We start from the raw sequence: 21,085 nt of genomic DNA, 5'->3' as shown, positions 1-21,085 counted from the left end.
TCAGTCATGACCAAAAAAAAACCCGACATATGAGAAATGACAAATAATTTGTGATTGTGACTGTAAATGATAAAAACTAATCTTTATTTACATCATTAAACGTTAATTTATAAAATGAAAAACACTGAAATTAATGATTTTATAGAGACTATGCGTTATTATTTAGCACAGAAATACCTGCTTGCTTGCTCTGACTTTGATCATCTCTGTATTCACTTTAGATACAGAAAGACCGGATGATATTATTTATTTCAGGAATCTCTTTGCTATCATTTAAAAGTGAACACCAACCATAATATTAAATCACAAGAAAGACATTCGTGTCAGGCAGAAATAGGTTCGGTGCAGATAGTTTCCGTTTCATCACCGAAATTTTAAAAACGGCTTAAATGTTTTGTAGTTTAACTTTTGACAAGATAACCAAAATGTATGATAAATACATTTTAAAAACGTATACCCGTCGAAAAACATCCGGTTTTTAATGTTTAGTTTGCTGAACTCCTAAATATGAGACGCAGAGCACCTAGCCCGTTCGGCTAAATTACATGCGCAAGCATGGCCAGCACGCAATAGCGCAACATTGATACAACGAAAAGCTATCCAAAATTTAAAGACTTAAATTAGATCAGAATTTACGTTTATAATAGATACATTTTTTTAATAAAATAAGGTCAGAAGTAACAAAGTGCAGAACAAATATGCCCAATGCCTCAAGTGCACAGAAACAAAACACAAGCCAAATAGTTAAATCAGATAACCCAGAGTGATTTATAAATAAAATAAAATATTAAAAGAATAGAAAAGTATAGCCATAATATAATTGCCAGCTTTGTCTTTTAAATGTAGAAACAAAGAGGCAATGGTTTATTAACGAAGAAACCTCTGTGTAGCCCGGTCACAGGGGATGTTGGATTTATTAACGCATTTTAAAAATATTTATTGAAAGCTGTTACTTCACATATTATTTGCAGCATTATAATAATATGCTGTATATTAATATATTGTGAGAAAGCTGTTATATGTGAAATCAGATAATGTGTGCACCCATATACGGCCAAAATTGAATGATGCTCATTTCATAACACATCTGCGACGATTCGACTGTGAGATTGGTAGTCGAATCAGGCTTCTCCTATCGATGCATCGAATCTTCGACTATTCGGGGTCACCCCTAATATAAAGCATTACCAATTAAAATTAATTTGAAATAAAATTATTCTCAATTAATTCATTAATTTAATTGGTATGGATTATGTTTATTATTAAGAATAGGGATAGGGTTTCGGTAGGTAAGGCGAAAGGTTACAAAATAAAACATTTTTAAATATGCCTTAAGCTGGGATTATTTTATTAGATATGGCCTAAATAGACTTATGCTGACAGCCTGGAAATGTTGTCTAATCCAAGGTGAGTCTCTATAAAGCAGGGTGAACACACACCCCATCAGTTTGTAGAACAGTCCAGTCTCTTTACTCAGTCCTGAGAAGCCTACCGAACACTACCACTGAAGGGGCTGACAACACCAAGGAAACGCAGCAATGAATGGTACAGAGGGACCGGCATTCTATGTGCCTATGTCCAATGCCACCGGCGTTGTAAGGAGCCCATATGAGTATCCTCAGTACTATCTGGTGGCCCCGTGGGCATATGCCTGCTTGGCTGCTTACATGTTTTTCCTCATTATCACAGGGTTCCCTGTCAATTTTCTTACACTGTATGTCACCATTGAGCACAAGAAGCTACGCACACCCCTCAACTACATTCTGTTGAACCTCGCCATTGCTGACCTTTTTATGGTTTTTGGCGGCTTCACTACAACGATGTACACCTCATTGCATGGCTATTTTGTTTTCGGACGTCTTGGCTGCAATCTCGAAGGCTTTTTTGCTACTCTGGGTGGTGAAATGGGGCTCTGGTCCCTGGTCGTGCTGGCCATCGAGAGGTGGATGGTTGTCTGTAAGCCCATAAGCAACTTTCGGTTTGGAGAGAACCATGCCATCATAGGTGTTGCCTTCACTTGGATAATGGCCTGCACCTGTGCCGTGCCTCCCCTTCTTGGCTGGTCTCGTTACATCCCTGAGGGAATGCAGTGCTCATGTGGAGTTGACTACTACACCCGTGCCCCTGGCGTCAACAACGAGTCCTTTGTGGTCTACATGTTCATTGTGCACTTCAGCATTCCACTTATTGTTATTTTCTTCTGCTATGGTCGGCTTGTCTGCACTGTTAAAGAGGCTGCTGCACAGCAGCAGGAGTCTGAGACCACTCAGAGAGCAGAGCGTGAGGTCACCCGCATGGTCGTAATAATGGTCGTTGCTTTCTTGATTTGTTGGCTGCCCTATGCTGGTGTGGCCTGGTATATTTTTACCCACCAGGGAAGTGAATTTGGACCTGTCTTCATGACACTGCCAGCCTTCTTTGCCAAGACATCTGCTGTCTACAACCCCTGTATTTACATCTGCTTGAATAAACAGTTCCGTCACTGCATGATTACCACTCTGTGCTGCGGCAAGAACCCCTTTGAGGAGGAAGAGGGTGCCTCCACCACAGCATCTAAGACCGAGGCATCATCCGTTTCTTCCAGCTCTGTGTCCCCAGCATAAATGCTGGTAAACAACACACTCTAAGCAGCAACATATACTTGGGCTCAGCAACCAACACTATGAAGAGTTTAGCCCAGGGAAATGAGTGACCACTACCACTTGCAGAAATAATGTATCTGTCATTTTTCTTTTTTGTATTTTTACAAAATCCACTTGGTTCACAGATTGGAGAGGACAGATCATGTCCAAGTTTCTGTACTTCCAAGGAGTCCAGGGTAACTGTGTATAAGTTTCATTTTGCTTCTCTTCTTAAATTACAGCAAAAGGAAAAAATATATTTACTCTTACTTTTGGACTCCTTTCTATACTGGCTTTGTTGTGAATGTAGAGGCATGTATTCAAGGCAACGTAACAATAAAAAGCACATTGCAAATTAACACAATCTGTTTATGTTATGATTGAGCCTGTGATGTTTCTAAAATGTCAAAAAATGTTTTTATTTGAATAAACAATAGTGATTCCTGATGATAGCTCTAATGTGATATACCGGTATATGTTCCTGTTCTAAAGGTGGTGTATTTTTTTAGTTTAAAATTATGTACTAAAAATCAAGACATCATTGCAACCTTTTTGAATTACGAAAGAGGATACAGCTGTTAATAGGTTTAATAGACAAAATTAAGATTGAGACATTTTGTTTTGTGCTCATTGAATCCAAGGCAAGGAGGGTGGCCAGTCTCAGTGTCACCTTGGATTATGTCTTTATGCTGGATTATATAACAGATTTGTATGCATAAATTAGGTACTTACACTCATGTGTTAATCCTGGTCCAAGTTGGAGTAGTGAAAGACAAATAAGAAGATTATGGACATGTGTTAATTGGGATGCTAACACACATGGTTACACATTATTTTATCATTTGAGGACATTGTTGCATATAGATCACTTTACACATTGCAGAAGGATACAGTTAAGCAGCTTTACGTCATGGTTGAAAATTTACAGATTTCATATGACAGTTCACTAAAAAAGTAGTTAATACTTAGTCACTTACATTTTAGACGCAATGTTGACTGTTTTTGTTGTTTCAGCAGCAAAAATAGTTAAAAGATAACAGCAGAACCATAACGTGTCAGTCTCACTACCACACTCAACCGTGTCTTAACGTTAAGCGATGACGCTATGCTTAGCAAGCAACCAAACATTTCCGCAGAGCCGGCGCCAGACCATAACTAACAGGGGGCCACTTGGCTTTTAGGGGGGGGGGCACGCAATAGCAACAATAACTTGCAAAAACAAGACATTAAAACAACAAATACAGTGCAAGCACACACTCATACAACTGGTACAGACTGTCAGCTCATTTCCCGTATAAAGTGCAAAAGACCACAAACTATGCGCAAAACTATTGAACTTCGACCACGGCGTGAGCGCAAGCTGAGCGCAAGCTGAGCTCCGCTGCGCTCGATCTTTGCTCAACGCAACAACAAACCGCCCTCGTGCGGCGCAAGCCATTGAAATGAATGGGTTTCATAGCGCAGCGCACACCGCGTCCTAGCTTTAAAAAAAGCCGCTTTACCATAATCACGTCGTAATGCTGTTAACGGTCTATAGCCACACTTCACATTTAAGCTTACGTAATTTAAAACAACGCTAACTTACCTTTAAAATAGATGAAGACGGCGTGCACGAACATTAAACTTCCTTAAAACAGTGTCCTGTAAATTTGTTAATTCCACCTCGACCTCTAATCTCTGAGTTTGACCCCGGATTTCCACCGACTGCGGAGCAGCTGCAGATCAGCTCCGCTGCGTTACGGCTCCGCACTCCGCCGTCCGTCAATACCCACCAGATCCGTATTTGTTGCAGAGCGGCTGCGTGCTGAAGTGACGAGGACCCATGAGGTCTCGCAAATTCACGTGAAGATCGCGCAATACCTAGTTCTGTCTCTGCCCATTATTCCGTTGAATTATGACGTTTTTACATATCAGCCCAGATCACAACACGAGAACTCACGTAGACAGAGCAGTACATCATATCCATCCAAAATTCAAAAAATAAGAAGGCTGCTAAAACATTTATTTATGCTCTATCTTTAATGTATTTATTTGAAACTCCCACTGGCTCTGTTCTTGTCTATTATTTGTTGTTTCTGTATTAATGACTTTATTTGTGTGTGTTTGTATTGCAAATATTTAATTAAAAAAACACGAGTTCTCGCGTATTCAGGTATGATCACGCGATAAAGTCATGGCTCCGCCCTGCGGAGCTGTCCGGCATCCGTCAAAAATAGAAGCTCTGCGTATTTGTGCCGGAGGGCTGCGGATGGCCGGAGCTGTGACGGATTCGGAGCGCAGTCAGTGGAAATACACACATTGACTTGAATGGAAACCGATTGACTCCGCCGCCGTTCCGCAACGGATCCGCAGCCGTTCCGCAGTCGGTGGAAATCCGGGGTGAGCCAGTCTGTGTTTGCATGAAGTCAGATGAAGCAGGCAGTGCTGGTTTGTTCTAAATGTTCTAATATCCATATTTTACACGATCCATAAAATGCCGCGAAAAAACACGTTGCTAGTATCAAGTCACAAATATGCTAAAGCCTAATGACGCATGAGACCCGGCAATACAACCAATCACAGAAACTGGTCTATTTTAATAAAATCCTCATTTCATTACATTAAAAGTCATGAAACATTCAATGTTTAATTTATTTTAGGTATTCTTGATATATATTAAATTAATAAAAAACTTTGTAGGGGGGGCACAACAACCTGTGCCTGTTGGATTTTTTACTGTGCTTTTATTCAAGTGTTTTGTTATTATTATTGTTTTGATAATAAAATTTAATAAATTTTTTAGTTAAATTTTTCTGAAATCTTTCTGGTTTTTAATTTCCGTGACCCACCAGAGGGTTGTGACCCAGGGTTTAAAAAACACTGCCATAATGTATATCGAAATATTGGTGTTTAGAAACCATATCACCGTTATCGAAAAACATTATACCGCGAGATATATTGATATTGAATTATTGTCCAGCACTAATCTCAGGGCAGGATTACTTAAAGGTATAGCGGAAGATTTTCCTGATTTTTTTTAAAAGAACCACCCCTCCTGCACTTGCGCAATACTCTACCTCCTCCCGAGAGGGAACGCCTATTAACATGTGCACGAGAGATCATGCACGAGCCTAGTTCTTCTCTTCACTCTGTTTACAAGTTGCTGCCGGCATGACTCATACATTAAGATGTTTAACGTGTCTGCGCAGTTCGTGACTTGTGCCAGGGCAAGCATCACTAATCATAGCTTACACCAACTTTTACTAGCAGTGATTTTAAATGGATTTCTCCAAATAGCATGCCAAACTTTACCTGTCGAGTAGAAACTTTGCGATTGAGGCATCAGTGCCCAAAAGCCCAAAATGTGTAAAATATTCAGTGGTGTCAAAAGTATTCATATTCATTACTCAAGTAGAAGTATAGATACTAGGGTTTTAAAACACTTCTGTAGAAGTTGAAGTATCAACATCTGTTAATGTAAAAAAAATTGGGATGCATTAGGCCAGGGGTAGGCAAGGTCAGTCCTGGAGTGCCGATGTCCTGTTTCAGGTGACTTTTTAGACCTTGATTAGCTTGTTCAGGTCTGCTTGATTAGAGCTGGAGCTAAACTCTGCAGGACATCGGCACTCCAAGGCCGACGTTGCCTAGCCCTGCACTAGGCTATCTGTTTCAACTGCATATATATATATCTCAGTGATTATCTCCTCCAGAAAATTATACCAAGAGGTCTACGTCTGCAAAAGTCTCCTGCATTTGGGTTGCAGAACTCAGATTTTTTTACTCGTTGGTGTGAGATATTAAACAAGTGCTCATTTGATTTGATGGCATTGGTAAGTAAAGAGACTACCAAACAACTTGAGTCAACAAAATTGGATTCTAAGAAAATGGAGATTCAACTCGGTGAAATGGTGACAAAAAGTAAGCTAACATAGTTCAAAAAAGATTTGGAACGTCAACGTGCTGAGTTATCTAAAGAGATCAGACCAATTAAACGTACAAAGTTTGCAAGAGACAATGCTGATTACCAACAAGGCAAGATCTATTTTTGGAAGGATGGAAAACCTGAATCTAAAACGTTCCATCGGAATCGGGCGGCTACTGCTGGTTTTCGTACACGCCAACTACATGGTGATAGATCCTTGGCGTCTTCTACCTCATGTGATTGTGACTCAGATTCTGTTGTACGATGGCGAAATGGCTCCACTTTTTTGGGCCGTATCCAGCCCGACAGTCAACGCATAGATCGAAGATTAAATCGGCCAAGAAGAGGTGCAGAAAGGGGCAAGAGAAAAAGACTCCTCTCTACCTCCACGGATCACAAGGAGCTACCAGGGGATACGCAAATGAATTTTTTAGTTAAGTCTCTTTCTAGCTCTTGCATTTCTGCTTTGAGTAAGGGTCTTTCCTCTGTTCCCACCACTGAAGCTAATGATTTTGATACTATGATTGACTTTCAACATTTTTTTAGAACCTTGAGACTTTGCGAATTCTTTGGCACAAATGAACAGTCGCTTCCTTCTAATGATGTATTACCAGCTACTACACAGGACAGCATCACTATTGAACAGTCCACCACTCGTCTCCCCTTTAAAAGAAAATCCACCTTTATTCCACCCAAGAATAGGAATTCATCCTTAAGGGCAATTTATAGTCGTGCGTAGAACCTCTTCTACGCACCTCGCAAAAATTTTAACAGCGCGTCAGATCTACGCGGACCGCAAGTGCTGTGATTGGTCCATCAGAACCCCTCCCGTCAGGTAAAAAACACTGTGTCATAAGTATTTCCGTTTGTGACAGTGAAAACAAAGATGAGCCAAGTTGAGGAGTGATTTAACTCAAACTGCATCAAAAGTCGCTGTTTATTTACTTCCATCATTGCTGATCTTCTCAAATTATACACAACAAGTTGCTGTTTCTTCTTCGTTTGTGGGTTAACTTGCCAAGCTTCTTCTTCTTCTCTGACGGGCGCACTGCTACTGTGGTTAAACGCATGGATACTGCCCACCAGCGGTCGCGTGTGTGTTTGCACGCAAAAGTATAAATGAAAACCGACGCGGAACCTACGCCGTCGCTGCTACGCCGTTGGACCTACGCACGACTATAACAAGCCCTTTAGATACCTATTGTATGCTTGTGGAATGTGATGTAAAGACTGCTCTTAAGATCAAAAGGCAGTATAAGGTTTACAATAACTTGTCGAAAAAGGAGAGTGACGCTTTACTTGATCTTGGCAAAGATAATATGGTGATAGTGCTTCCTGCAGATAAGGGTGGAGCGATTGTACTTCAACGTGCTTCGGATTATGAACAAGAGATTCGTAGAAAATTGAATGATCATACTTTTTATCAATCTTTACCTGCTGATCCAACTAACAAATTAAAAACCTGCATTGAGGTAGATTTTCCAATAATACCCATTATATACACTTTGCCTAAGGTTCACAAAGGATTAGACACCCCTTTAAAAGGTCGCCCAATAGTGAGTGATATTGGTAGTCTTACTGAAAAAAATCTCCTCTTATGTGGATTATTACATTAAACCTTTTGTACCTATGTTGTCTTCCTATGTCAGAGACTCTATGGATTTTATTGAATCACTATTTTGTGTTGATTTTGCTATAGATGATGTGCTCTTGGCTACCTTTGATGATCAGAGTTTATATACCAATATTCCTCACATTGAAGGTTTAGGTGCTTTAGAACAATTCTTAAAAAAAGACCTGCACATGAAAAACATAGCACAGCATGTTTATTGGACTTAGCGAACATCGTCTTAACTACTGTAACAACTTTTTTCGTTTTCAGGACGATTTTTACTTACAAATTAAAGGTACTGCAATGGGTAGTAAAATGGCACCAAACTATGCTTGCTTGTATATGGGAATTTTTGAAAAAGATTTTATTCTGAATGAGTCAAATTTCTTTTTCCCTAAGATTTTGTTCTACAAACGGTATTTTTATGACATTTTTATGATTACCAAGGCTACATCTGCAGAGATGTTGTCATTTCTAAATTATCTTAATTCAAGGAATGAGCATGTGCATTTCACTATGGAATATGACTCTGTTAGCATCAGTTTTCTTGATGTTCGAGTATACAAATGTGACAGCAAACTCCATACCATTCTATATCGTAAACCTATGGATCGAAATACTATTTTGAGAGGGGATAGTTTCCATCCTAGACCACTAGTTAAGAGTTTACCTATTAGTCAGTTTAAACGTGTGCGTTGAGTGTGCAGCACAGATGAGTCATATACTTACCAATCTAATCAGTTAACTAAAAGATTTTTGAATTGTGGTTACCGTATGGAATGGATAGAAAATGCCAAACAGAAGTTCAATGATACATCTCAAATGCAGTGTTTACAAAATAAAAGTAATAATAAAATGCAAGCCTTCAATGCTCCCATTTGCACGACGAAGTACTCATCTTTGGTTGCGGAGTTTCGTAGAATAAAAAAAAAACACTGGCATATTATTTCTAGTGGTCATAGTCTGGCATTTTTAAAAACAGTCCAAAATTAGTTTTTAAATGTCAAGACAACCTCCGTGAATGGTTGGTAAAATCTGAATATCCTGCACGCATTAAAGGTATTCCAACTCTTTCTCCAGGAAACTATAGGTGTGGTAATTGTGCCCAGTGCGCTTTTACACACAAATGTAAATCTTTCAGTCATCCACACACTGGTCGCGATATTCCTATACGGGGCACTATCACCTGTGCCTCTACCCATGTTATTTATTTAATTCGCTGCCCGTGTGGCCTTGCATACGTGAGTAAAACATCCAGACAATTATGCAATCATATTTGTGTACATCGCAGTAACATTAGGACCGGTGATATGCGTAGTCCCATAGCGTTTCATTTTAGACAATGGGTCATAATGTCAGTGTGTTACAGTACGTTGGTAAAGAAAAGGTAACGAAACCATCAAGAGGTGGAGACTATGATAAGAAATTATTACAGAGAGAATGTTTTTGGATTTATTCTTTAAATAATCTGTCACCATTAGGGTTAAATGAGGATTTTGATATAAAGCCATTTTTATAATAATTTTTATAATGTTTGTTATTTGTTTTCTTGTTATATGATATGTATTCTGAGTGTATCTGTCACATGATCTGTTCCTGTCACATGACTTCCCAGTGAGTATAGAGGTGTGTTCGACTTCATGCGGCGCTGCGCAGACCGATCGGCGGCTGACTTGAAGCAGTGCATTCCGGTTAGTATTTCTGTCCGACTTAAGCTGGCGCTGCAGGCACGTGACTGTGTCATATGGTTTTTAAGTACCGCGAGAGCGGTTCGAGATCAGCCGCCTGAGTCAGCCAGCGCAGTTCCCGAAGAGGAGCTGCACGGGCTGTAATGACGACACAGCTGTTTCAAGATTGGTCGGATTCACCACATGACAACAATCACGTGTGTTTCGTGTGTATTTTCACGCCCTCAGTTCCACAAATGATCACAAATCTGTATTTTTATAACAGTTAAAGCTCTTTTCATGTAGTCGCGATGTTATATTGTGTCATCTTCATCAAAATAAAATGGATACAAAAACGTAGACCCCACTACATTGGTATTTAAATAATTTATGCTTCTGTTAAACTTTATTCTTGTAAAAACAGATGCTGTAAGCCTCTTCAGTTCCACTCATGCTCATACACGGACATTCAAAACAGTATAATTCACTTTTTATGTAGTTTACATCTTACAAATCATGTTTAATGCGATTAAGCAAGCAAACGGCACGTGATCAGCCATGCCTGACGTAAATGCAGCAAACTACGGGAACCACAGCGCGTCCGACTTCACGTCTCCGTTTTCAGCTCCTCCCCGCCTGCACGCGGCTAATCTCGCCGATCGGTTACATCCAGCCACAGCCGATGTCGAACACACCTTAGGTGTGTTCGACTTCATGCGGCGCTGCGCAGACCGATCGGCGGCTGACATGAAGCAGTGCATTCCGGTTAGCAACTTTGTCCGACTTAAGCTGGCGCTGCAGGCACGTGACTGTGTCGGTTTTTAAGTACCTCGAGAGCGGTTCTAGATCAGCCGCCTGAGTTAGCCAGCGCAGTTCGCGAAGAGGAGCTGCACGGGCTGTAATGACGACACAGCTGTTTCAGGATTGGTCGGATTCACCACATGACAACAATCACATGTGTTTCGTGTGTATTTTCACGCCCTCAGTTCCACAAATGCTCACAAATCTGTATTTTTATAACACTTAAAGCTCTTTTCATGTAGTCGTGATGTTATATTGTGTCATGTTCATCAAAATAAGATAGATAAAAACATAAACCCCATGACATTGGTATTTAAATAATATATGCTTATTTTGAACTCTATTCTTGTAAAAACAGATGCTGTAAGCCTCTTCAGTTCCACTCATGCAGGGACTTTCAAAACAGTACAATTTTACATTATTGTTATTTGATTCATATTGTTTATAAAGGGTTTGTGTATAGGTTTATTTTGGACTTAATTTTCATACAAACTTTTACAGTATTCATACTTTTTAATAGAATAACTCAAATGTCAATCTTAAACACATAATTTGATGTGTTCATGATTGTATATCTTCCTATACAAATAATGCATAATACATTATGTTCCTCTTTTTATTCTTGTGGTTTCATATTCTGTAGTTTCTATTGCTATGATCATTATATATCTGCACATTTTTGACAAGTTGCATCTTCAAATAAACAAGACAAGACAACACTCTGTTCACTTTAATGGAGTTGGTGTACATCACGATCGAAATACATAAGAATTGTACTAAATTTAATGGGTTTTTTTTAAAGATGTTTCAAAGAGCTTAGGTTATTGGAGGGAACAACAAAATATGTGCAGAAAGTAGTGTAAATCATGCTGCTGAAACTTTCTAAATAAAGAAAAACACATACATAACTCATACTCATAACCATCAGTGAATTGGTTTATTAATTAATTACTTTTACCATTTTCTAGTAGGAGAAACACCCATGTAATTAATCTGATTTTTAGTCATAAATTCAATATGTTCTCAGTTTATTTACTAGCTTGTTTCTCTTTTGACACCCTTCCAAAACACCATCCACACTACTAAAGTTTGTGAATCCATAAAGCTACTTAATCTATAAATCATAAAAACACAATGGCAATCACTGCTAATTGAAAGCTAAACTGAAAGTTGACTTAAAATGGTAATTGCATTTGTTGTTAACTATAAGTAATAATGAATGGAACAGGTGTTGACTATTGTCCCATGGTTCATTTGGTTATATAAAGAAACTGCATTACCCTATGTAACAAAACAAAATGGACAATGTAAAGATTAATGTGGCAGACAGCAAAGGTAATGTTTTCACTCTAACCGTTTCCAAAGACATTGCTGAAAGGATGAAGAATGGTAAGTAAACATCAGAACTATGGAATAAGTTTTTTATTGATTTTTTTTCTCCAGATCAAATGTTCCTTTCCTCTGTGATGAAGAAAGTATCAGCCGTTGAAACAAAACCAGGTACACATTTACTTGATGAACAAGCACATCCTGTAAACACATTTCTTAAGTGACAATGACCACATCTACAGCTTTCTCCCAAACAGCTCTCCCAGCCTGTGCTCCAAACCTCCAAAAAATGACACTCTTCCTACTGGAGTTAACAAGGACTCATCAGCAACTTTACTTTAGGAACAAAATGGCTTTCTATTAAAAATTGCAAACACATTTGCACAAAATGGGTATAAATTGTCAAGTGAGAAAATTAGAAAAAAAAGTAGCAAACATGTTAACCACATAAGCGAGTAAAGGACCGGCGCCGTGCAACTGGGGAGGGGAGGCACACCTGGGAGTACTTTACAGTAAGTTTAAGACCTTATAATTCATTTTACAAAAATAATATTCATGTCTTAAGACTGAAATATTGGTCTTTTTTTCACTCTACTTTTCACATGCCCTTTTCCATCCCTCAGCAAATGGATGATTTATTTGGGTCATCAGGAATTGGTACTGCACCACCTGGTACCATTCAATCCACTCCTCTGGGTTTGGAAGAAGCATCCTCTGAAAGCAGGCCCACTACTCAAGACCAGCCATCAGGTGTTGTGATGGATGCACAGCCAGGAACCTCTGCAATGCACAACACAGGCCTCAGCAGCAGGCAGAGACGACCACAACCCTCACAATTTCTCGATTCTTATGAAGCACATGCAGAGAGAAGGACTGCTGTGCTCGAGTCCCTTGTGAGGCCAGACCTGGAGAAATGGCGGCGGCTAAAGGAGAGACACAGGCGATCGTTTGAGAGAAAGCTTTTGACCAGCTTAAGAACCATTGTGGAGGAACTAAAAAAAATGGGAAAACGACAAGACCAAATTATAAAACTTCTGCAAAACCCAAATAAACCTGAATAAAATGATACCGTAAAGATTATGTAGTCTCTCTTTTGATTTATACTTTCACAAATTGTATACTAAAATATATTTTTGATTGAATTAGTTTGTCATTTACAAATTGTATAACTTGGGAACATAAATATATTGTAGTAGACACTTTCTCCTACAATATATTTATGTTCCCAAGTTTTACAATTTGTAAATGATAAACTACTTCAATCAAAATATATTTTCTAGATTATCACATTTACTCTAATGTTCATTAAAGTGCAATAGTTTTTTTCCAAATAAATCCTGCCTTTATCAATCAGCTATGTGTTAAACACTTTTTACATGTGGGAAACTTTAGCAATTCTAAGTTCCAGGGTGACCCACACTGATGTGACAAAAGCGCCGTTGGCTGTAACAAAACCCAGTTAAATTTACTGAATAAAACTGTTTCCTATTCAGGTATGCTAGGGGATTATCACAATGGGGTCTCATTATAGGAATGTGACACCCATCCACTGCACATACAGTGTTGGGGAAACCTGCTGCATCAAACCCTGACTTTGACATCTCCAGGCTTTGGCCTTTGGGCCAGGAAATGTGATGGGCCAAGTATGTATTAACATAGCAACAAAACTCATGGAGATGCTTGGCAAGAGTGGATTTTGTTATGTTGAATCTATCTGCCACCCCACGATATGAATCCTGATTGGCCAATGTCCAAAGGCAGGCAAGAACACTGTTTATGAGTGGCAGTTTGGTCTGCTGTAAATTCATATAAACAGGACCAAGGGTGGTAATGACATCCTGCAAAGGTAGAAAATAGGCTATCAAGACAACGTGCTAATACTTGAAATTAGTAAATTAATTTTATATTGTCTAGTACACACACCTCCACTTGTTCTCTGCAAAGCCTGAAATAACCTCTAAATTCTGAGAGACTGTAGAGAGGGACAACATCCTCCACAAAATTCATTATTTTTGGAACCATTCTATATATCAGAAAACGGAATTATACTCACATATATTATGTGGAACTGAAAACACAGGTAAAAATCTAATTCAAGGTTTATGTTGAACTAGGATTTTAATCAAATAATTATGGTATACCTGATTGTTACTATTGTAATAAAAGCACATTATTTCTTTGTGTAAATAGAATTAGAATTTCTTTATATTTAAACAATCAGGCAAGCCACCATTGATTACAGAAGCCATATTTCTTTATTAAATTCATTAAATCAACAATACATTGTAAAGCTTTAACAATTCGGTCACTTATTTGGTTTGCCACACAGTATTTTATTTGATGTAGGTTTCAGATTCTAGACTACTAAACAATAAACTAAATAAACTATAACAATAATGTATATTGTTTATTAAAGTATGTAAATGAATACTTTTTACATTTATCCTGCTCACCTTCGTTGCTCGTTGTGCTCAATTTCATGCAAGAATAAAGGAATTTCTATCGCTTACAGCTCGTCTGCGATAAAGTAAGCAAACGCCACGTGATCAGCCATGCCTGATGTAAATGCAGCAAACTACGGGAACCACAGCGTGTCCGACTTTACGTCTCCGTTTTTAGCTCCTCCCCGCCTGAACACGGCTTATCTCGCCGATCGGTTACATCAAGCCACAGCCGATGTCGAACACACCTTTTGTCTTATTAAGGGGAGCAACTGTTTTTTATTTAAAGAATACATCGAGATTGTGCCTGATGAAGACCTGAGGGTCGAAACGTTGCTTTTAAAATAAACATTTGTTTGGAGCAGTTCTTTTCAGCGTGCGGACTTCACTTTGTATTATTTGATTGTATATCCAGTTGTCCTGTACCTGGCCCCAATTTGGGCTTATGTGATGTGATGTTATGTGATCACTCTTGTGTTTTCTGATTCAACTGAAAATGACAGTGTTTTAGGAAAGGGAATCTGTTGGTTCATAAGAGAAAGTGTAACATTTGTTTGTGTGTGTAATATGTGTGTTTGGCTGACATGTTATAATGCTTGAGCTAGTTTAAAAAGTTTGAAAGAGTTAAAGACATGGTAAATGATACATATGTTTATAAATGTTGAGACATATTACTATATGTGAATATTATATGCAAAATAAAGTACATAGTACTATTAATGTTAATTGTAATTCAAGTATGTGAGTAATTCTGTTTTCTTTCTGTATATGGTGTTCCCTTTCAGTCGGTCACTACGACGTCACGTCGTGACCGACGAATTGGGAACTCGCTTAGAGAGACCAATCTGCTTCGTATACTACTAAAACGCCAATGAACTTGGCATTGAGATATTTGCATAATGCTGGCGCCGCCCCGCCAGGTGCCTTTATAAGCAGCAGGTGCAAATAGGGAAATTAGCTTTTTCGCTTCGAAAGCCGGCTTTATCTGCTACTGAGAAGCTACTTTACTCTGTTGGGATTTGATTGCTGAAGTTGGTTGAACTAGCAGTATCACAGCGGACGCTTCGCTTATTCCACGGCTCTACATCTGTTTATTGTTTTGAGTTTAGTGTGTGCGTTGCCTTCCTGTGCGCTCATCAACTAAGCATCTGAGTGAAATTCCCTAAAAGAGTGATACGAGAGAGCTTTGTGTCTTTTTAAAGGCAGCCACTCTCTCGTATATGCGGAGATCAGCGTCCTTTTCAGGATAGCTTTTCGCCCGTGCGATCTTGGATGCGAGAAGTATAAGGGTTCCAGTGACGGTCACGAGCGCTGTCTTCGTGCTCAGGCATCGAGCACTCCGGGGCTGCGTTCGTGGAGAGTTTCTGTTCTCTCTGTGAGAGCATAACCCTCTTGGATTGCGGAGACGACTGTCGTTTCTACGGGAACGCTGTCCGTGCCTTTGCAGTGCTGACGCCGCCATGGTGCGGCTGTCAAGCGCTCGCAGGGCGCCCTTCGCGTCACTACGCTGAGTAGGACGGAGGATGCGTCCTCCACCTACCGGCCTTCTCATCCTCAGCCGGTTGAGGCTCCGGTGGAGACTGCAGAGTCGTGTTCTACGATGTCTGCCGAATCCATTGGACCTCCTTCTGGTCCCGTCACTTCTGCAGCATCAGAGGGGTGTCCATTTTTCCTTCGAGGCAGAGTCGTTCCGGAGATGGCGGCCGTGCCCGCTCGAGCGGCGGAGACAGTAGAGTTGGAAAGGTTAACCCCTCTCCGCCCGAACCGTCCCGCCCACAGGATTGGTACTTCGGAGCTGCTCGGGCCTCTCGGTCCTCTCCTCCTGTGCCTTTCTTTCCCGACGGCACGAAGAGCTGACGTGATTTGCGGCCATCCGGCCGTTCAGCTTTCACCCCTCACCTCCCTCACCAACGGAGCCGCTAAAGGCGGGGACCCCTTCAGTGGAGCGGGATGTGTTCCTGGAGGGACCACCCAACCCTTCCCTCCCGTGTTTGTAGACAGTCGTCCGGTTACGGACGCTGCCCATCAGGCATGCCGGAGAGGCGGCTTCGGCCCTGCACGCAATAACGTTGCTGCAGGCTCACCAAGGATTTACGAGGGAGGCCGCGACCTTCAGTCGTGCGATGTCCACCACAGTGGTTCAAGATCGCCACCTTTGGCTGTGTCTGGCTGACATGACGGACGCAGACGAGAACAACTTGAATGCTCCTGTCTCACAGACCGGCCTCTTCGGCAAGCCAGGGGAGTCGTACAGCTCTGCTGCGCAGACTGAGGCGATCTCCTAGGTCATGCCCCGGCGGAAGAGAGCTGCCCTTGGTCCACCACGCCGGCTCCTCAGTCTGCCTCTCGCCGTCGGCGTCCTGCGGCGACCACCTCCGTTCCCCTCCTCGGACCCCATCTCGGCAGCGCAGGGGAACCGGTCGTCAGCAGCTCGCCCCGCCCGCTTAGCCGCTTCCCGTGAAATTCGGGAGTTTAAGTGGCCAGTGAAGGGCGACCCGGATTGGCAGAGGATCACTCTTCAGGAGATGGAGCTCCTTCCCCCGATAGAGGGTCGGGTGGAAAATCCTTGGTTTGCATATGTTCCACCGGCTGTTCGGCCGCTACCCACTTAACCACACATAAGAGTGCATTCCTCTTCCCTCTCTAGGTCTCCGGAGGATCGAAAGAGCCGTGAGCGGGTACACACCAGCTCCCCTACCTCTCCTCTATCGCCAGCGGGTGACCTGAGGAGTCCGAGCTCTCCGCTGAGGAGACCGGACCACCAGCACCCTCATCGGAGTCTGCGCTCTCCGTAGAGGAGACCAGATGACCGTTACCCTCAGCGGGCTCAGGTCAGTGTCACACACACGTACTGTAGATGTTTATGCTGTCACAGCAGACGCACCGGCAGTCCCCACCTGTCTCGCTTCGCTGCCCCACCGCGGGTACTTCGATAGTGTCGTTATTTATCCTCGTACGGTGCCTGGGTGCTTGGCTTCAGTTCCCAGCCCGTTTCGTTGGGTTTTACGCACGATCTGCCTTGGTTACGAATCCGGCACACCCCAAAATTCGGGCTTTCGTTTCACTGTAGTGAAAGCGTCCGATGCACATGTACTGCGTGCAAAAGTCGATATCCTGTTGGCGAAGGATGTTCGAGCCGGTCCCTCTTACCGAGATGATGATGATAGGGTTTTTCCAGCCTTTATCTCATAGTACCCAAAATACGCGGCGGGTTACGATCGATTTGATTTACGCACCGGCTCTACGAAGGTGTTCTTTTTGGATGATAACGCCGAGGCTCGTATTTCAATATTCAGATCGGTTTGCAGCCTTAGACCTGTAAGACATGTACTTTATGTGTCCATCTCCCCTCGCTTTAGACCGTTTTTCGCTCTGCGTCGTGGGGTGGGCATATTAATACTAAGTACACCATTCGAGCTGTCTCTCTCTCTCTCCGTGTCTCCATGTGTAGTCACGGCATTAAAATGTCAGAGAGAGAGCGTTGTTCGCATTCTGCTTTTTTCTATGTCGACTTATAATAGCCCGTTCTTGGCAGACGTGCGCGAACACAGAGAGTTAATGCTTCGGCATCTCGCTCGTTTAAGTCTTCAGGTCGACTGGGAAAGAGCAACTTTGCCCCGTGCAGAGGATCCTTTTTCTCAGTATGGAAATAAGACTCGATCGACTAATTGGCGTGTTTAACAAGAGCGCGCAACCAGTCAGTTCTGACTTGCCTCGGTTTAATTCGAGGGAAGTACGCGGTCCCTCTGAAACAATTTCAGAAGCTCCTGGACATATGACAGCATGCTGCGGCTGTGACGCCGCCCGAGCTGCTTCATATGAGACCGCTTCAGCATTGGCTTACGATCGAGTCTCGAGGAGAGCGTGGCACACCGACATACACCGTGTAAACATTGCACCTGCGTGTCATTTAAATTTTTCCCTGTGGTAGACCCGGCATTTCCGATAGAAGATATGCCCCTGAGGGGTCTCCTGGCATTCTGTATATTGCAATGCCCTCAGCACGGGATGATCAGCCACGTATGACGGGCTTGCAGTCTCAGGGGTGTGCATAGCACCCCAACTGCCGCGAGCGGTGCGCTGTATATCTGGGACTTGTACGCTCCGCTATGGAGATGCGAGGGAAGGATGTAATAGCCGACACCAATAACATTGCGACTGTTGCGTTATTTACCGTTAAGGCGGTTTTGCGCTCTCGTCACCTGTCGCATCTCGCTCGTCATCTCCTCCTTTGGAGTCAGAAGCATCTGAGGTCCCTTCGTGCCATTTACATCCCGGGTTCGCTCAATACAGTGGCAGACGCGCTTCCCGAGCTGCGCCCCCGGCGAATGGCGACTCCACCTCCAGACGGTCCAGCTAATTTGGAAGAAGTTCGGTTGTGCGTAGATAGATCTGTTTGCGTCGCCGGATGATACCCACTGTCGCCTATTTTATTCACTAACCGAGGGCAGCCTCGGCGTGGATGCGTTGGCACACAGCTGGCCGCGGGGGGCGCGTAAATACGCATTCCTTCCAGTGAGCTTTATTGCGCAGACACTGTGCAAAGTCAGGCAGGACGAGGAGAGCCTTTTATCAGTCGCCCCGTACTGGATTGGTTTTCAGAGTTAATGCTCCTCGCGACAGCCCCTCCCTGACGATTTCCCCTGAGGAAAGACTTTCTTTCTCAAGGAAGGGGCACATTATGGCACCCGCGCCCCGACCTGTGGTATTTCCATGTATGGTTGTTGAGCGCGCGCAAGGTTTAGGTGATTTATCGCAAGTGGTATCTAACACCATCGACGCGGTTCGAGCACCGTCCACAAGACGGGCTTACGCGCTTAAAGAAACCTTTTTCGTCACCCGGTGCTCTTCGCAACGCGAGGACCCCAGAGAATGCCCATTAACATTGTGCTTTTATATCTTTAACATAGGTTAGATGGTAGGCTGTCCCTCCGCCATTAAAGTTGATATCGCCGCTATTTCTGCTCATCACTCTCTTATCAACGGCAGATCAGTTGGCCAGCATGATTTAATTATTACATTTTAAGAGGCGCTCGCAGGCTAAACCCCTCGCGCCCTCCCTCTTTCCTCCTGAGACCTGTCCATGGTGCTGAAGCCTTCAGGTCTCCATTTTGAGCCTTTGCAGTCTACGAGTCTGATGTTTTTTCAATGAAAACTCTGACCCTGATAGCATTGGCCTCCATGAAGAGAGTAGGGGATTTACATGCATTCTCTGTTGACGATTCGTGCTTTTAGTTTGGTCCTGCTGTCTCACTGAGACCCAGACCAGGCTACGTGCCCAAAGTTCCCACCACTCCCTTCAGAGATAAGGTGGTGAGCTTGCAAGCGCTGCCCCCGGAGGACGCAGACCCAACCATGGCTTTGTTGTGCCCCGTACGCGCACTGCGACTCTACGTGGATTGCACGCAAAGCCTCAGGACCTCAGACCAGCTCTTTGTTTGTTGGTGGCCAGCAGAAAGGGAAAGCTGTCACTAAGCAGAGGATGTCTCATTGGATAGTTGATACTATCGCCCTGGCTTATAATCTTCAGGGTATTCCTTGCCCCTTTAATTTGAGAGCGCACTCCACACGGAGTGTTGCCTCATCTTGGGCTTTAGCTCGTGGTTCCTCGCTAACAGACATCTGTAGAGCTGCGGGTTGGGCGACACCTAATACGTTCACTAGATTTTACAGTGTTCGTATCGAGCCTGTATCCTCTCGTGTTCTTTCCTCACCAGGGGGAGCACGGAGAGCAGTCTCGCAGGTCGGCTTGCAGCCTCCAACTGATGCTTCATAACTGTGTCAGTATGGAAGGCCTTCAGAACAAAAATGCGTAATGGTTTGAATTGTTCTTCCTCCGCTGCCTTGGCACCCTTTGTTGCGGAGCATTGGCTGTCAGCCTTTCACTAGCTGTATCCTCGCGAACCTACGTGTCTGGCTCGGGCTCCACATTGTGTCCCACCGGGTTCCTTTGTGAGTATTTTTCCGTGGGGTTAATCCTACCAGCCCACTTTTCCCTTAGCAGAGCACTGCTTTGCTTACACAGCCACGGCTGTCTTTATTCCTCAACTACGGTTGACTTCGCCCACCATTAGCCGTTAAGACGGGCGGTGGCTTCCGCAGCGTTCCTATCCCGCTCAGGTAGGGCGCTTCCCAGTCGCTGGCACTTCTGTGGGGTTAAAGGAACATCTAGTGCCCGGCCTTCTGCCTTAAAACCTATCTCCTCCTCCTTAAGTGGAACCGGAGGGCTTTACACAGACACTGGAAGAGGTCAGCCCCTAGTGGCGTTTTGGTAGGGATTCCCAATTCGTCGGTCACGACGTGACGTCGTAGTGACCGACTGAAAGGGAACGTCTCGGTTACGGATGAAATTTCCCTATTTGCACCTGCTGCTTATAAAGGCACCTGGCGGGGCGGCGCCAGCATTATGCAAATATCTCAATGCCAAGTTCATTGGCGTTTTAGTAGTATACGAAGCAGATTGGTCTCTCTAAGCGAGTTCCCAATTCGTCGGTCACGACGTGACGTCTCCGTTCCCTCCTTCAGGGAACGAGGGTTACATCCGTAACCGAGACGTTTTCTCTAAACAGATAATCTGTTGTTATATATCTTTCATTGATATATGAGAATACATAAATGTTTGACAATACAGAGACTCAGATGATGTTGCAGCAGCTTCGTGTCCTGTGTCTTTTTTGACACTTTATCTCCCCTAACCAGGCGGTCAGGGTGCT

At 42.9% G+C, this 21,085-nt stretch overlaps 1 protein-coding gene and 1 long non-coding RNA gene across 2 annotated transcripts in view; one reads left to right on the top strand and one right to left on the bottom strand.

Annotated features, from left to right (window-relative positions):
* Positions 1-21,085, bottom strand: part of LOC135765263 (uncharacterized) — a 612,169-nt gene that overhangs the window by 460,182 nt on the left and 130,902 nt on the right. The gene's annotated exons all lie outside the window — the stretch shown is intronic.
* rho (rhodopsin) lies at positions 1,473-2,962 on the top strand. The gene has a single exon (XM_065271389.1). The coding sequence runs from the start codon at positions 1,539-1,541 to the stop codon at positions 2,601-2,603; it is 1,065 nt and encodes a 354-aa protein (XP_065127461.1). The 5' UTR covers positions 1,473-1,538; the 3' UTR covers positions 2,604-2,962.

The sequence above is a fragment of the Paramisgurnus dabryanus genome, chromosome 11 (assembly GCF_030506205.2).
Source record: "Paramisgurnus dabryanus chromosome 11, PD_genome_1.1, whole genome shotgun sequence".
Classification (NCBI taxonomy): Eukaryota; Metazoa; Chordata; class Actinopteri; order Cypriniformes; family Cobitidae; genus Paramisgurnus; species Paramisgurnus dabryanus.
Note: the sequence above shows the minus strand (reverse complement) of the source record. Positions and strands in the feature narration are given on the sequence as shown.